Source organism: Centrocercus urophasianus, unplaced genomic scaffold, assembly GCF_019232065.1.
Source record: "Centrocercus urophasianus isolate 14NV4802_14NV808 unplaced genomic scaffold, USGS_Curo_1.0 seq_17, whole genome shotgun sequence".
Taxonomy (NCBI): domain Eukaryota; kingdom Metazoa; phylum Chordata; class Aves; order Galliformes; family Phasianidae; genus Centrocercus; species Centrocercus urophasianus.
The window spans coordinates 10,694,564-10,711,081 of record NW_024884722.1 but is presented as its reverse complement, the minus strand read 5'-3'; the positions used below and the strand labels follow the sequence as shown (position 1 = coordinate 10,711,081).

General features: G+C 39.6%; 1 protein-coding gene across 1 annotated transcript in view; it reads left to right on the top strand.

The window, feature by feature from the left end:
- The window catches only part of SORCS3 (sortilin related VPS10 domain containing receptor 3), a 271,115-nt gene extending 255,241 nt beyond the window's left edge, over positions 1-15,874 (top strand). Inside the window, 7 exon segments of the mRNA XM_042818330.1 lie at positions 3,381-3,504; positions 6,598-6,710; positions 8,301-8,432; positions 10,301-10,400; positions 12,413-12,518; positions 15,059-15,219; positions 15,803-15,874. Coding sequence (XP_042674264.1) covers positions 3,381-3,504; positions 6,598-6,710; positions 8,301-8,432; positions 10,301-10,400; positions 12,413-12,518; positions 15,059-15,219; positions 15,803-15,867 — 801 coding nt within the window. The 3' untranslated portion in view covers positions 15,868-15,874.
- Positions 15,875-16,518: the final 644 nt, after the last annotated feature.

Genomic DNA, 16,518 nt, shown 5'->3' with positions numbered 1-16,518 from the left:
GTTGAAGATGCTGGCAAAAAGTTAACATGAAAAACTTTTTCTATCAATAATTAAAGTAAGTGAATCTACAAGTTGTGATTGTGTTTTCTAGTGGAGAGAGTGGAACTGCATGTTAGTGACAGCTTTTGATGCAAGCTTCAGGTGTGAGACAGCTGACACAGGCACTATCCTCCATAAAAAATAGTGGCAGCACTGAATTGTACTGCCACTATTTTTGAATTTAGAATCTGCTTTTATTTATAAGAAGCAAATTAAGTCATGTCATTTTCTATTATATTGAAGGCAATCTAGGTGTCATAGTTATTCTGCCACGACTTTTGTCCTTAATGTAGAAGAATTTTTGAAATAGAAATTAGTATAGAAAAGGTGGAGAAAACCAATTTTGTTTGCTAAGGATTTTCATCCATCTGTCATGGTGTTTGGATCTCTCTCGTAAATAGGATCTGTTACTTAAGCTATCAGCTAGCTCAAATTTCAGTGGAGTATAGGCAGGTGTAGATGCGTAGATGATTTGGACATAGCTGTATGTGGAGTAGCTAAAATTTTAATTCCTTTGAGTGGTTTTATGTGTTATTGAATTACATTGAGATACAGATCAGAGGAGGTGGCTCCTCTTATCTACAGACAATTAAAGATCCAGAGCAGTATTCATTCTTCGTGTTCTCTCCAGCTACCTCGTGTATTTCAGTTGTGCTGCTTAGCCGCTCTCAGTGTATGGCAATACATGCAGATACAGCAGTAGATGCTTTATTGTTTTTTGTTTTGTTTGTTTTTTTTTTCTTCCCGAAACAGTAGTCTGAATTACATCAAAACTCCTTCTGGGACATTTGATATGTGTCTCATGGACAAACTGTGGCATTCAGTACTGGTCAAAACTGAGCACACTGATTTCTTTGTGAACTGTGGGATGTGGTGTGTAATATTGTGCACAGTAACTGTCTGGCATTGTTACACTCTGATTCCAGTGCTGAAGAATAGCAGCTTCTATGTCTGATCAGCCCATAGACATCCCAAGCAAAACCATGTGTCTTGTGTCACTGCGCATTCTCACAGTGGTATTCTGTGCTATTGCACAGGAAAATGTTGTCTTACACTCCAATAACCTGGCTGAGATCCTTCTGTTGCCCTCAACATCTTGCTGGAGTCGTTGTACTGAATTTCTACTGTACTAATTTTTGCAGTATACCCAAAGGCCAATTTGCTTGGATTAACACAGGTCCAGTTTAATAAATGTGTCCAGCTGTCTAATAGGTTGAGCAAATGAACCTTAAACTACTTGATTTAATTTAGAGTTGATTTCCAGGTCTTGGTGCCTGAATTAAAATTAAGGAGTTGGCTGAATGTTAAAACTCCATGATGGAGGTGAAATCAGCCATGATAATGGAATGTCCAGCATGCATACACACACAAAAGGGAATTAGTAATTTTAAAGACCAGATTGGTTCCTCTTTTCTGCCTTTGCACATAATCACAACCTGTAACCTCCAAGTATATTGCTAATATCACTGAATTTTAATGTAGGTCTGTTCTGCTCATCCAGGATGTGTATCTTAGTATATGTTAACTGCAACTCCAGAGCTACCCCAAGCTGCCATCCCAGTGATCAGACAGGCTTTTCTTTTATTGCTTTTTCAGGTAATGGATGAGAGGTCAAAAGAAGGTGGCTTTCTACAGGGGAAAAATCTCTTTGCCAGCCTGGTTTTATGACAGTGAAAACTGATTTATCTATGAATATGACATGAATGGTCACTGTTTTGAAATGCAGGCAAATTATCAGTTTGATGGGATTAAGTGTGAGAGCTGGAAAGTGAATGTTTAGGATATTTTTCTTTGGAGACAAACTATCAGTTTGGAGAAGGGACAGCTGTAATGGTACAGTTGTTTTGTCTGTGCTCTTAGACCTCTAAGTGCTTTTGCAATGGAGACTCTATCACTGTTTCTATTGTAATGGTTTAATCCAAACAAGAGGCTTGTCTATAGACCAGCTGTCAGCTCAAAGGCACTATTAGGGCAAGACCTTTGATTTTCAATAAGTGAATCTCTTTCCCTAATTGTGGTGCGCTTTTCTCCTCTAGATGTGTATCTGTAAGAATTTCCTGTGCAAAGGGGGTGGCTGTAATGCTGTCAAGGATGTATTTGAGAAGATGTAGATAAAGTCAGCCTTCTCTGCCACAGTATGGAACTGGCCAAATACTGCTAAGCTTTATTCTGGAAGCCATCCAGCTATGTTCAGATAGTAGTGTCTATAGGTGTTATGCCATGTTTTAAGTCTTCTTAACGTAACTTGCTAGCTTAATAGTTGAAGATGGCTTATGCCTCACGGACTTGAAACGTGGGCAAGACAATCTTTGCTACCACTGCTCTGTCCCAAGCAGAGTTGCTCTGAGATAGATCGTGGATTTGCACTTGTAAGTGAGAGCAAACCCTGCTGAGATGCTTGAGTCCTTGACGTTATGGGGAGCTCCTAATACATCCAAAGGTGACTTTGGACAGGGTTACTGGCCACATCCTTACCCCAAGTGACAGCATGGTGGTGCCTCCAAACTATGGTGGCGTGGTCTCCCTGTCCAGTTATTGTCCTAGGCAGGTGTAGTGGGACTAGCAAGGGTTGAATATTAGGAAAATTCTCTTTTCAGAAGGAGTGTTAAGGCATTGGAACAGGCAGCTCAGGGAAGTGGTGGAGTCCCCATCCCTGGAGGTGTTTAGGAACTGTGGAGAGTTGGCATTTAGGGACATGGTTTAGTGGACAAAGTGGTGATGATTTGATGGCAAGACTTCATGATCTTTGAAGGTTTTTTCCAATCTTAATAATACTATGATTCTGTGAGTGGTCATAGTGGTGATGGGTTGATGGTTGGACATGATTTTAGAGGTCTCTTCAAACCATAATGATTCTATGATTCTTAAGAGAGGGGCTGGTACTGAATCTGACAAATAGAAGTTGTTTGAGGAAGTACTGTGTCTCTGGATTACAGTCAAATGCTGATTTGAGTTGAACCTTCTGTTTTGGACAGCTGAGAAAGCAACTATGCTGAGTGCTCATGCTTGTGTGTTTACAATACTGCATTCTGCAGCATTAATTCTGCAATCACTGGCTGTGCTCTGCTGAGGCATTCATAGTGTAACGAGTTGCAGTTCAGTGGAAAAAATTTTCAGGAGGTATTTAGTGAAGTGAGAGAAAGCTTAGCCTGTGGAATGGTCTCATTGGGTAATGTTCAGATCACATGCTTTTTGAACTTAGCAGAACATGCAGATCTGAGCACTCTGTATCAGCCAGGGGTAAAAGGATATTTTGGCCTTGTGGATTATTCAGCTGGCTGTTGTGCCTGAGTTAATTGCACCCTGATTTTGATTTTGTTGTGTTTGTTTCCCTTTTGCAGCCCCTCATCACCCTGGAGAGCAGCATCTCCTACATCTTCAGCGAGGAGGGGATGAACACTGTCACTGTGCAGGTTGCTGCAGGCAACACCCTCATCCAAGACACCAAGGAGATCGCAGTACATGGTAACTTCATCCATTTACAATGAGATGTCGGGGAACATACAGAAGTGAAGAACAGGCAGTTGTCGTTGAACCAAAATGAACTCTGAACTCCCTAGTGCCTAGAGGGACCTCCAAAGTAAAATGTTTGTTAGCTGTGAACAAAGTAGATCAGATTTATTGTAATTACTAAATGCAAAGTGAACTGAATAGAGAATTTAACTGCATCTGTAAGTGCAGCACTGTAGTGAAATGGCTCGCTTCTGCTTTGCTCTCATTGGCTTCCTGACTGGGAACTTTCCAATTAAAAAACTCTTTAGAATATATGCAGAGCATCTCCCCTCTGTTTTCTAGTTGTGGAAAGAAGCAGACATGGTATGTCACTAAAGTAGCCTGTATACACCCAGGATTTCTTTTCACATAGTCACTTTATAAAGGTGAAGAGTTTGAAAGAAATGGGACAGAAACGGCTCTATTGTTGGTATTTCTGCCCATATTCCATACCACAGCTGGAGGTTCACTGTGTGTTCACTGGATATCCCTATGCATCTCGTTTGGTATGTTTGTGCTGTACCTGTATGTAGAAGAATTTTCTTCTGGGCTAGCCTTCATTTCACCTAGTTTTTAGCATCCAGCATTCAAGGACAAACCTTTATTTAGGCAGCAAGTTTTATTGAGGACCTGGTTTCAAATAACTGAGGTTGCCCTATGTGGTTGAACTGCATGTGTCTTGTTTCTGTAATTAAAGATAAATTTGCTGCTGATGACTTGAAAGCTGTATGTTCAGCTTTAACTACCAGCTGAACAGATATTTATTGACTGCCTGGTTGTGCAATGCAATGGCTTTTTAATAATTTGCTGATATGATTTAGAAATATCCAAACTCAGTATTAGCAAATGCTAAGTAAACCTCTGCTTGAATATTTTGGGTATTGCAAAATGCAGTGTTTAGTTATGTGAAATTTGCAGCTTTCCACTGGTTTCTGGAATAAACTTAAATCAGGAGTATTCAAGAGGTGATCTCAATCTTTATATATGCGAACTGAAGGTCCCAGCAGATCCCAGTGTGTTTCTCACTTTCTGCTTCCAAATACTATGTAAGAAATTTTGTTGTTTTCTAAAATATCCAAAGCTTGGGACTTTATCACAGAGTAATTCATGCAGTTGGAACATCCAAATAGTCCTATACACAAGGCTATATTGTAAACTGAGCTCACTGAAGGAAGGAGTCCTTCCTCAACCCAAATCTGGTGATCAATTCAAGTCTGAATATGTAAACAAGGGACATCTTTTGTAAACATTTGTTCTGGTAAATTACGTTACCAGTTCTAATCTGTGCCCTATGTTAAATTATTATGGCTCTAATAATGAGTATGCCTTTGTGATGTTAACAGTGAAGAATTATTGAGGGTTTTCAAAAATTGTAGCTAATAGTGCAGAATTTAGTGAAAGAAAAAAAAAAATTGGATGTTGTACTGAGAGTTCAAATGTCAAAAGCTTTATATGTCAGGCTCTGGGTTAAGAACCGAGAGAGAGATTGCCTACTCTTCCATACTTGTTTTATTTAAAAATATATTGCAGTGTCTAAAAAGAAAGAACAGAACTTGCAAAAGATGCAAGACGAATGCTGTGCTGGCACATCCGTGCTGTTCTGTGGATTTCCTAATTTATACTCTTGCTGGTCTAGCTTGATCTACAGCTGGTACCTTCTTAAAAATCATTAATGGTACTTATTTACGTGACTTCAGATCAGGTGCTTCAAGGTGTGACATAGCACATACAGCACATACATATACACATAGCACAAAAAGAAAGGACAGTCTTCTACCCTGAGAATCTCTATCTGAGTGTGATTCCCACCCTGAACTTGTATCTCCCACTCTCCTAAATTCATTGTGCGTGTTGGTCATAAATGTTAGGCTTGGACTGTAGTGACACCACAGAGGAGAGATGGAATTGGAGAAAATTTTAAATTGGTGTGAATTTGAAGTCTAGGAAGTTTTTCTTCCTCCTGCCATCAGTCAATTAGGAAGTAATTTCAAAGCATTTCATGAATAGCCATCACTTGATTACCCTGTCATTAGCACCACTGAGCTCTGATTTGTTGGGGAATTAACCATTTGTGGCTTCCCTCCAGGAGAGCAAACAGATAATGGCTGCTTTTGAAAACATATTACTTACAGTATGTGTTTTCTCTGCAGACCATAGTGCATGTAATTACACAGTTTCCAAATTTCAGGCAGATGCCATCTTATTTACTAGTTAACTTTTTTGTAAGCAGAAGTTGAAGTTGAGTGGCAAAATTACTTGAACCTGGGTGGCCTAAGACCAACATGAAAGCAAGACTTCTCCCTTCCCTTGTTTTTCACTTCCATTTCTTCTGGGAAAAGCCACAGGCTGGCATTAGAGCAAGATTTCTTTTCTAAGTACATTATTTGCAAGTTTTCTGTCCTGCTTGGTGCTAGCCAGGCTCTTTTCTTCCTTCACTCTTTCATCTCTATTTTGCTTTAAATCATTTTAATATGAGGGCTGCTCTAAAAGTAATGCCTCCTATTTTATTTTGTTGGCCCATGGCGTCAGAGGTGGATATTGGTGGTATGTTGGAAGATTGAACCTTCCATTAATGTTCCGTTACATGTTACTGCTTTATGATGGCAGTGGAGGGGCAGTCTGAGAGAATGGTGTTAGACATGGAAGTGCTTAAGAAGCAATGGTGTGTCACTGAATTCCTCCATGCATCAAAAAAAGGCACCTATTGACATTCATCAACGCTTGCTGGACGTTTATTGAGACCAAACAGTGGATGTGAGCACAGTGAGGCAGTGGGTGCAGTGTTTCAGCAGTGACAGCAGTGACAGTGGGTCACCTCCACAGCTGCAGATTTTTATAAGTGCAGCATGCAGGCTCATTTCAATGCTGATGAAAATGCCGTGGTGACTGTTGAAAAATAATGTTTTGTAGCTGAGAATTTGCTCTATCAAATAGTGTTATTGGGCTCTTCATATCTGTTGAGGTTTCCGTTGAAATAAATAGGAGATATTACTGAATCCACACTTTTGGCACTACCCTAAGTTCTGCCCATTCAATCTTCTCATCAATACTATTCTTCTATTCCAGAGTATTTTCAATCTCAACTCCTCTCATTTTCTCCTAACTTGGACTACCACAATCCTGACATCCCTGAGTGGAGACAAGATATTGGCAAAGTCATCAGGAGAGCTTTAGCACAGGTGAGCTTCTGTTTCCACCTCTTCTGCTTGATGTAGAATAGGCTGATAAAGTTACTCAGACTTTTTCAATATACTAGATTTGAAGAGTGGGAAGATCTCAGTAATGAAGCTATCATTTTAAATCGACTGCTTCTTAATATGCTGAATCTTTTTATAGAGGAAAACTATATTGGGAGTTCTGTGGAAATACTGTAATTACTTTTATTAATGTTTCTGTGGCATTTTTTCAGCTTTTAATATCCTTGAGGACTTTAAAAATTCCTGATTATAGTAGCATCACTATTATTGTTATTTTGCCAAAATCAATGTTACAAGTTGCACTGGTTTTGCTCCAGACATTTGGATAGCGTTACTGTGTGCAGTTTGACAGCTGATCCAATCCATCTCAGAAGACAGAGATGTAGTAATGTTAGGTGTATGAGGAAGATATTTTTGATCTATTCCTAATACTCAGTCTTCCAATGGAACTAAGTATAGCAATTGGTGAATGTTATAAAGGTCTACTCCCTTTCCAAATGGGGCAGAAAATGAGGATTCAGAGGGAAAATAAACTTATCTCTTAAAACACAGGTCAAAGAGAAGCTTCTGAAGATACTGAATCTTCCTTTGGGATTAATTAGAATATGTAAACTAGCACTCAAATTCTTGCAGGAAATCGGACAGAATAATTTATGATATCAAATAGCCCGGGATTTTGGTTTTGTGTGAAATCAAGGAATAGATATGAGCAAGCCTTTGTGGTTTTTTTACTTTCTACCAAAATGTATCTTGCTTTTTAAAATTTATTTATTTATTTTTGCTTCAGCTACATCTGTTCTTAGAAATGGTGACTGATTATTTTTATGAAGAAAGTGCATTCCTGCTCAGCTTTTCTCATCTGCAGCCTACTCAAAATTCACAGCTTATGAGAGTTCCCTTGATTATTTTCCCACCCTGAGAAAACACTTATTTCATTTGTTTTTTCTGGTCGTACATTGTAATATATTCAAGTTTGCAGAGAAAATAAATGAACTATATTGGAATAACAGTAACATCAACAATAGAAAGCATGTAGAAATGCATGTCTGTATGTCCTTTTTTGACTGTTCGGTTGCAACCTACAGTCTGTTCTTATAGGACAAATCACCAGAAGTAGGCTGCCCCATTGATGTGTTTCATTTACTTCATATGTAGCAAATGTGGATCCTTATAACCTGTTGTTAGAAGGTGATTGCAAATAATTTTCATCACATGTCCCCATTTGTTGCATGCTTATTGGTCTCCTTGAGTCTCTGGATCTGACTTTGCATTGTTCTTCTGTGGTGAGGGACTATATGGAAAATTCATATATGAAGAGATTTGTAGGTTTTGTCTTTGAACTCTGGGTTGTGATCTTTGGGCATCTGGATGTTGTCCACGCTACATTTACTTCTAAAAATGACAGAGAACATCATTAGCAGAACCTCTATTTTAAGACTCACTCAGTGGCTGCAACAGTTCAGCCATAGCAGAACTGACAAATTACAATTTGATGGGAGCGTAGTTTCCCATAGTGAATGGAAAAATCAGCAGTAGAAGAGCAGCTAGAGACCACCTGTTTACTTTTTTTAGGTGACTGGTATTCCTGATGAACAAATCTTGGTAGCCGTATTTCCTGGATTGCCTACTTCTGCTGAGCTCTTTGTGCTACCCTGCAAAAACATTACAGAGAGAAGGAAAAGCAGTGAAGCTGATCTGGAACAGGTAAGGATAAAAGGGTTCACAGATCATTTATTCCCATGGTAACATTTACAGATGGACCCCTTAACCTTTTCAGCACTGGAATTGACTTGCAGTATGTGAGGTGTAACTGGATGCGTGTTGGATTGTGGCAGTATAGTTTATACCATTAAAGAGAATGACTTTCACAGGGAAAATGGGATTTCAAGCTCCTCACTGAGATGCGTCACAGTCTACCAGCAACGGTAGACTAGATCAGTACCTAGATCAGTAGTGTGCCCTCATTACAGTAGTTATGGCCAAAGGAACTTGAATATGTACTCCCTCCACTCCTTGGAGGAATGCTAATAGACAAAGGCCAAAACAGCAAGATAATATACTGAGGTTTACTAAAAATAAATCAAGCTCTTCAGCTCATATTTCACAGGAACAAGAACTCTTTATTCTGAAGCAGCACATAGTGTGTGCAAACTGTATTTGAAAGTTACAATATCCATCCATTTAGATAAATAGGTAATTACGGTGATGAATTGCTACAGTGATACACAGGCAAAGGAAGAGCTAGGAACAAGAACACTAGTCTGCTGAAGCTTTTTTTTTTTGCTAAAATTACCAAGCAGTTATATCAAATCTATGAAAGCAAAGGAGTGAAGTAGTGCTGAAAAAGCTGCTTTGCTCTAGCTAATGTTCTTGTATGCACCATTCCTACTGTTCTACTCTGTGAAAGCTATGGGTAGCCCATCTCAAAGTGCCTATGGGAGTAACTCTTCTGTGATCAAACACTGAATCACTCAAAGGATTCCTGAATTCCATGGAAGTTGTTTTCACCCACTGAGCAAAGTTAGCCCCTTCAGTGTAGTATGTTTGTCGTAGAAAGCTAGCAAAACTGCATTCTTAAATTAACGCTATTAAGTATGCACAAAGGAGAGGCATAGAAGAAGGAAGATTTTGAAGGCTATTTGGAGAGATTTTCTTGGAATTGTTTCTGTCCAGTTTGGTTGGGCCTACTCCTATTCGAATTCTCTCTGAAAACACAGTTGTGAACATTTTTCATATAGCAGTATTATGGAGACATCTGATTGCATTTCTGACCTAGTTGACCATGAGCTGTAGCTCTAGTGGTCTCACTGTATTTGACAGTCTACTCAGTTGTACTTTGGAACCTGTTAATGGCTCCTACTTGAGGAGTTCTGCCCCGACCACCAGAATTACTTGGTGGAGACCAGGCACTCACAAGCTCAGGCTCCAGGTGACATGAAAAATATATGCTGTGAGGCAATCAAATAATACATCACATCTGGCTTGCTGAGCTGTGGGTAGCCTCCCTTTCAAGGCCCCTCATCTAAATGAAGGAGAAATATAAAAATTTTGATATCACTGGATAGTAGCATCCCAACAGTGTATTTCAGCAGGAGCTATGTAACTAGGCTTGTCCTGAATCAAAGGGAGCAAGGAGTTGTTAGTAGGCCAGACTGCCCAGCTCGATTCCATCACTCACTAATGAGAATATCTCAGTGATTTCCAAGTGTGTAAGATCCAGCTCACAAGACATAGTAGAAGATGAGAAGATCCTTAATTTCTTTTCCACACCACATTCACATTCTTGCCTTTTATTCCCCAGAGAATTATAATAACACTCTGAACCTCAAAAGCGTGTCTGTCCTTCAGGGAGACTTGAATTCAGTAACACTCAGTTTAATCTAAAGCATGTGCATGTCTCTCTTTACTTCCTCAGTTTTCTCACATACCTTTCTCTTTCCTGCTTTCTTCCTCCTCTTCCTGAAGACAGTAAGAGATGTACGTAGCCTACAAGTGGTGACTAACATTTCTGAACGTTTTCCTGAGCTGGCTCTCTTCTATATTGTAACCTGTATCTCTTACTATTTTCTCAGGTTGTTGAAATCCTTTTTAATGCTCTCAATCAGAACCTGGTCCAGTTTGAACTGAAACCTGGTGTTGAAGTCATTGTGTATGTCACTCAGTTAACATTAGGTGAGTGTGGAGTAAGAGGCATAACTGTGATTCTTTAGAGGATTCGTACGGCTCCAGGTGAATGGGTTTACACTACAGCACTCAACAGTTTGATATATGCTACTGGGTTACTTAGAGCTTGTCGTACTGAGACAGAAGGAAGTGTTACAAACAGAACCAAGCAGTAGTATCTTCATACACTAGTTTGTAAAAGTATTGAAAGTACCATTTAAGAGTTCCTGTGGTGTAATTAACTAGTGCGTTGATGTTTATCAAGTGTTTTAGAGCATCAGGTTAATGGTTTTCTATTAAACTCTCACTGGGCACCTGTAGAATTAAGTGAGAGCATTCTTACTAATTTTTATGGATATTGGATCATACCATTGTTGTAGAGGGTTTGTTAATGGTATGACTAGCCAGGACTATTTATGTGTCCTACAGTCATGAAAAGATCTAGATCTGAATATTAACTTCTACAAATCACTGTCTCACTGTTACCTATCTCCATTTTCACATAGTAGCAAGTAGTTGCTTCAAGCTTCATCACACTTGCTTTAGACTGCCCTGGTGTGAAGCTCTCAGCTACAGCTGAGAATTTTGGCTAGCCTAGTGTGAAGCTCTTGATTATTGCTGAGACAATGATGGCTGTAGAGGAGATGAAGTATTTATTTTGCCCTTGCTTTTTATGGCTGCCCTTGCAGTTATCTGAAGCATGGGATCTTGTGCATGTGACACTGCTAATAGACTCTCTGGAAAAGTGAGATTCATGTCCTAGGATAAAGCATGTTTGCTTCCTTTTACTTGAGACACTCAGAGAGAAGATTTGGGCAAAACCAAGGCTCACCTCCTCTTCTGCAGACTATGTCTTTGTATCTTTGCTTTCTGATTGTTGTTTGGAGGTGAGAGTTAGACCTTAACAGAGATAGTCTGAAAGGAATTAATTTACAATACACAATGAGATACCAACTTCTGCAGTCTCTCTCTGGGTTTGTTCTAGTAAGACACTGTAAGTGCAGGTGCTGCATCTGCATTTTTTTTCATGACCATTCCCATATTTTTTTTCAGTTGAGTGAAATAAGAGTCAGTTATTTTCCAAGAAAAAGTTCATAGAAGTGGTGGAAGCAGAATACTGGTAGGATCAGAATCCTGAATTTGAAAAGTTGCAGCTAGAACCAGAGAATTATTTGCAGAGAATCTGTCCCCGTTATCTAAGTGACAGAAAAAGAATAGAGAACAATAGAGAAAAAAGAAGAAAAAAAAAAAAGAACTAAATAATATTTATGCAGTGAGACACATTCAGATGCTACTTACAATCATTTGCACATTATTAGAGTGTTCTCATCAGACTTTAATAGTTCTCAGTCCATTAAGACAGTGTGTTCCAATGAGCTGTGGAAATAGCTGCACAAACAAGGTTTTATAATACACTTTATTTACTCTATCAAAAATGCCAAGGATAGGACCAAAGATCCAGAGTGTGGTGCCTGCTTGGGTCTAGATTTATTGATTTAGTTTCCTTCATGATACAAAAAATGACTGAATTAAAAGGTAACAATTAGGTCTTGCTAGAAGGAGAAGCCTTGGGGCTTCTCAAAAGACCAGGACTCTTTCACATGTGAGGCAGACAAGTAATTGGAAGATGGGAACCACTCTGAGATTACTTCTCTGAAGGAGAATAGATGTCTATTAAGTCAAACTTCATAAATTTCATTTCCACTTCTGTCCGTGGACAAACCTAAAAAGAAATAGCTCAGCGTTAACACAGGATTGACCATTCAGCTGAGCATGGCTTGCTGTGCCTTTTCACTAGGAGATGTTAGACTGCATTGCCTTGAAAAAGGAATGTGGTTTTCAAAGGATATGAGAATCAATTAATTTTATACTCATTGGCCTTGATGGAAACAGCATGCACCATGCAGTGGTGATAATAAAGCAGATGTGACAGAGGTGAGCTCAATTCTCTGTTAGAGAAAATCTCTGTTACGTGTTTGCTAATGTCTTGCAAATGTAATGCTTTGCCTTTCCTCCTGCAGCACCCCTTGTTGATTCCAGCACAGGTCACAGCAGTTCGGCGATGCTGATGTTGTTGTCTGTGGTGTTTGTGGGCTTGGCTGTTTTTTTAATCTACAAGTTCAAGAGGTAAGATGAAAAACTGTGGTGGATAGGAGGAGGAGATGCTGGGTGGTTTACAGGAAATTTAGGCAGAGCAGTGCTTGGGTTGCAGGTGTAGAATGAGTTGTACTGGCCTAAGACTTAGACAAGTACAGCTCCATAGTTCTTAAATACAAAAAAAATCCACCTCCTGTTCTTCCACATCAGTGCTCTGAAAACTCACAAAGAGCTCAGAAGTCAAGCTGTTCCCTGCTTCAGCAGATCTGTTTGAACCATAGACCAGAAAATGCCTGTGTGCTCACCTAGTCAAAAAACATGACTGATGTCTTCATACAGTCTACATCCGTCTTGCCAACTGCTTTAGTGCAGTAGGATCTCATTTGTATCTTGCAAGGTGAATGGCAAGAGCAAAGAAATGGGTGTCATTATATTAACGGAGGGAGATTTAATGTCAGAAAAGTTTGTGTAATGCAGCAAAGTATCTTTTGGAATCTGTGCTGAGATTTACTTTGCCAGATGTTAAAATATACCCTTTGCTTTGACAGTAGGCAGGACACATGCTGGCCTATGATGCTCTGCTGCTGCAAGCTATCAAGCAAAATATGGGATAAGAACAACCTGTTAGCTGACGGGCTACCTTAGAAGATTATATCTTAGGCAGATGGAGCTTTTTATCAATAACTTTGTATTCAGTACTCTACTTACTGCGTTAAATGGTCTAAGTGCTCACATCCTGCCCAGTGACAAAATATTGTATTAGAAACAAAAATAAATATCTGGACACGAATAGGTTGCAAACCTTCAAATTGGGAAATTACATCTTTTCCTGTCCGAATTTCAACTATTTCAACTACTTTGTTCCCTCTGCTATCTTTTCTATGGGCCAGAGTAAGGTGTGTTTTCCTTTTCATCTTGGTAAGGTTGTGTCTTAGGTTTGTGCTTTGGATCTTTGGATCTGTGGTCAGGGGTAAGTCAAGAAGAAGGATCTGCATATTTTGACTGCCAGAGTCCGCATCATGTTATGCTTCTATATCTCATAAAACAAACTCTTATACTAGCATCCTGAGCCTTTATGAAACCTGGAGTGTAGCATCCATCAGCCTCGTGCTGTGCTCCAGGGCAGAAAAGACCCTGTCCTTTTAAAACAGAATGTCTGAGAATGTAATGCATTAGAAATCGAATGGGGAGGGAAGAGGAGAGAATAGATGGCTAAAAGTATGAGTTTTGCTTAGTCCAAAGCTCTTCAACTTACCAGTTCTTAATCTGATTTGTCCCAAGCATGTGGAACTGCCAAAAATTAAAAATTAGATACCCAGTGTGTCCTCAGCTTGATTTTTTTTAACACAAAGCAAATACTTGAGCTCAGTGAGAGCATGCAACAGTTATGAATGGAAAGTTAAAAGGAGATGAAAACAAAAGCTTTTCTCTAGCTCTTAGTGATTCAGAGGTCCATTAGCAGTATGTACTTTTCTGATTAACAGTGGTCCTGGCCTGAATACAGAACTGCTGTTAACAGGAAAATGTTCTGGGAGGAGCATGGGTCTGCATGAATTTTTAATTCCACAGATTTATAGAATCAGTGCTTTGCTGGTTTGCACACAGCCTCCTTATTTTTAAGTCCACCAACCTATGGGCTCAGCAGGTAGAAAAAGCAATCGGTCACCTTTCCATGGTCCACTGCACACAAATAATCCTAGTGACCACTCAGACACTTAAGATGTTACTTGTCAGTTCTCTTTTAAATATTCTCCCAGGAACTATGCTTGGGGGCCTACCTGACTATCTGTCTGTCTGTCTATCTGATTTTCAAGGATATTATTCCAGTAATCCAAATTAACTTCTCCTGGAGTTTGGAAGAAGAAATAGTGCTTTCACTTTCTCAGTTCCCCAAGTAGCAATAGAAAATAAGTCCCTGCAAACTGTCACTGTCCTTAGCATGACAAACCACGTTTTGCACTGAAATGGTAAGAAATAGACTTTAGGTAGGTTTTATGAGGTACAAGTCCTTTTCTTTCTCTCAGGCAGGATCAATTCTTTATAACTCTTTCTGATGTGGCATTTTCTACTGTGTCACTGTGGGCCTGTCAATAGAAACAAACGTAGCAATTTTTTTCTCAGTTAATAGTAGTGCTTCAATTGATTTTTACTTTTGGTTTCCAATGCACCACTGATCATATAATAAATACTCAGGGAGTTGGCAATTGCGACTGATTATACTTAGCTGACTGCTGCTGTCTGAGCTAGGTGTGCAGTATCCACTGTGCACATCAGAACAGGGCAGCACCAGAATATCAGGTTTACTGCTGGAGGAGCCTGTGGGTACAGGGTACGAAGGCAGTGGCCTGAGACTTTGGGGTAGCTTTAGGTTGGTACAGTTATTAGTAGATGCTAATGGCATGCTTAGGGCTGAATGTCACTGTGGTGCCATCATCATCTGAGAGATGATATTCTGCATCACTTCCACTGCTGTGTTTTTGAGATTGGTCTGAGTTTAACTCGTCTGATTAATCAGTGACGTACCAGTGATGTACCTTGGCAAAATAGAACCTATTTTCCTTTCTGTGCAGGAAAATCCCTTGGATTAATATCTATGCCCAAGTTCAGCATGACAAGGAGCAGGAAATGATTGGTTCTGTCAGCCAAAGTGAAAATGCACCCAAAATCACTCTGAGTGATTTCACAGATCCTGAAGAGCTGATGGACAAAGAGCTGGACACACGAGTGATGGGTGAGACACAGCCCTTGGCTGGGGCTTTTTTCACTGTATATTAGGTGAGGATGTGGGTGTTAAGCAAGGCAGTGACTGTGATCCCATGTACAAGCAGATGCTGAGACACTGCAATAGGGAAAAATTCTATCAACATAGTAACACTGAGTTTTTCCTACAGTTTTTCATCCTTTATCCTGTTGTTATATGACTAGAGCAGGAAACTGGAAATAGTAGTAGATTTATAGGAGTTAGTAATGGCTGCGAGTCACACTTTGATCTGTTCATGACCCTTTCACTCCTGTGGAGGGCTCCCAAATTCAGTAAAGCCTCAGAAAAATTAACTAAGCCAAGCTTACACTGTTGATGTGCTGTCTTTACAAATGAATATGTCACTAATAGCTTAACAAGTTTACTGGTAGCCAACAGAACTGTAATAACAGATTTTTTACATACTCTGTGCTTACTGCAAGTGCAATGCAGAATGTGTTACTTTTAAGCACCTTTTCTGTTTCTACACTTACATCCTAAGGAGTGAGAAGCAATATAGACCCCACTGTTGAAGCTGCTGCGCTGACTGTCTTCTCCATTTTCTCCTCCACAGGAAGCATCTCAACTATTGCCAACAGTGAAAGCACAAAGGAAATCCCCAACTGCACTAGTGTTTAATACTGAGAATCCTCTTGGTCTACAAAATTTCTGACTTTTTATTTGTAATTATTATTGTTATTATTATTATTATGAAAAAAGAGAGTTATATGTCATTATTATCATTTGGGAGGGGATGGGGGTGGGCTTTTTCTGTTTACCAGGGCTGCATTCATAAATAGCAGGTTTCTTCATACTTAGGAAATTTCCATCAGATCAGAAATAAAAAGCAAAGAATAAGAGAAGTGTGCAATGGGATTTGAATGCCTGACTCCTCTTAAATACAGAATAGGAATTAAGTATTCGAATACAGTAGGAAGATATGCTACCTTAGGCAAGGTAAGTGTAGGTAAATGGTCCCTTTTCTGATCTTTTTTGCGAGTCATGAATCACCTGCTTCATTCTGCCAGAAGGCTTAGGCTGGGCTTTTGGACCAGACTCTGCAACCTGCCAACAGCCCTCACATTCCAGTGATGTGCATGTCTCAGCTTTTTGCAGGATCTTGCCTTTTTGTAATTGCTTTTAATTTCAGTCACCCTCTGGCATTGTTGACTGCTGAGAAAGGGGAAAAATAAATTCAGAGCGTGCACATTAGTTTTCCTTGGACTGTGGATTGGCTGGAGGGGACAGCACCACAAGCAATGAGGGAACATGCTTGCGTTTATGAATGCA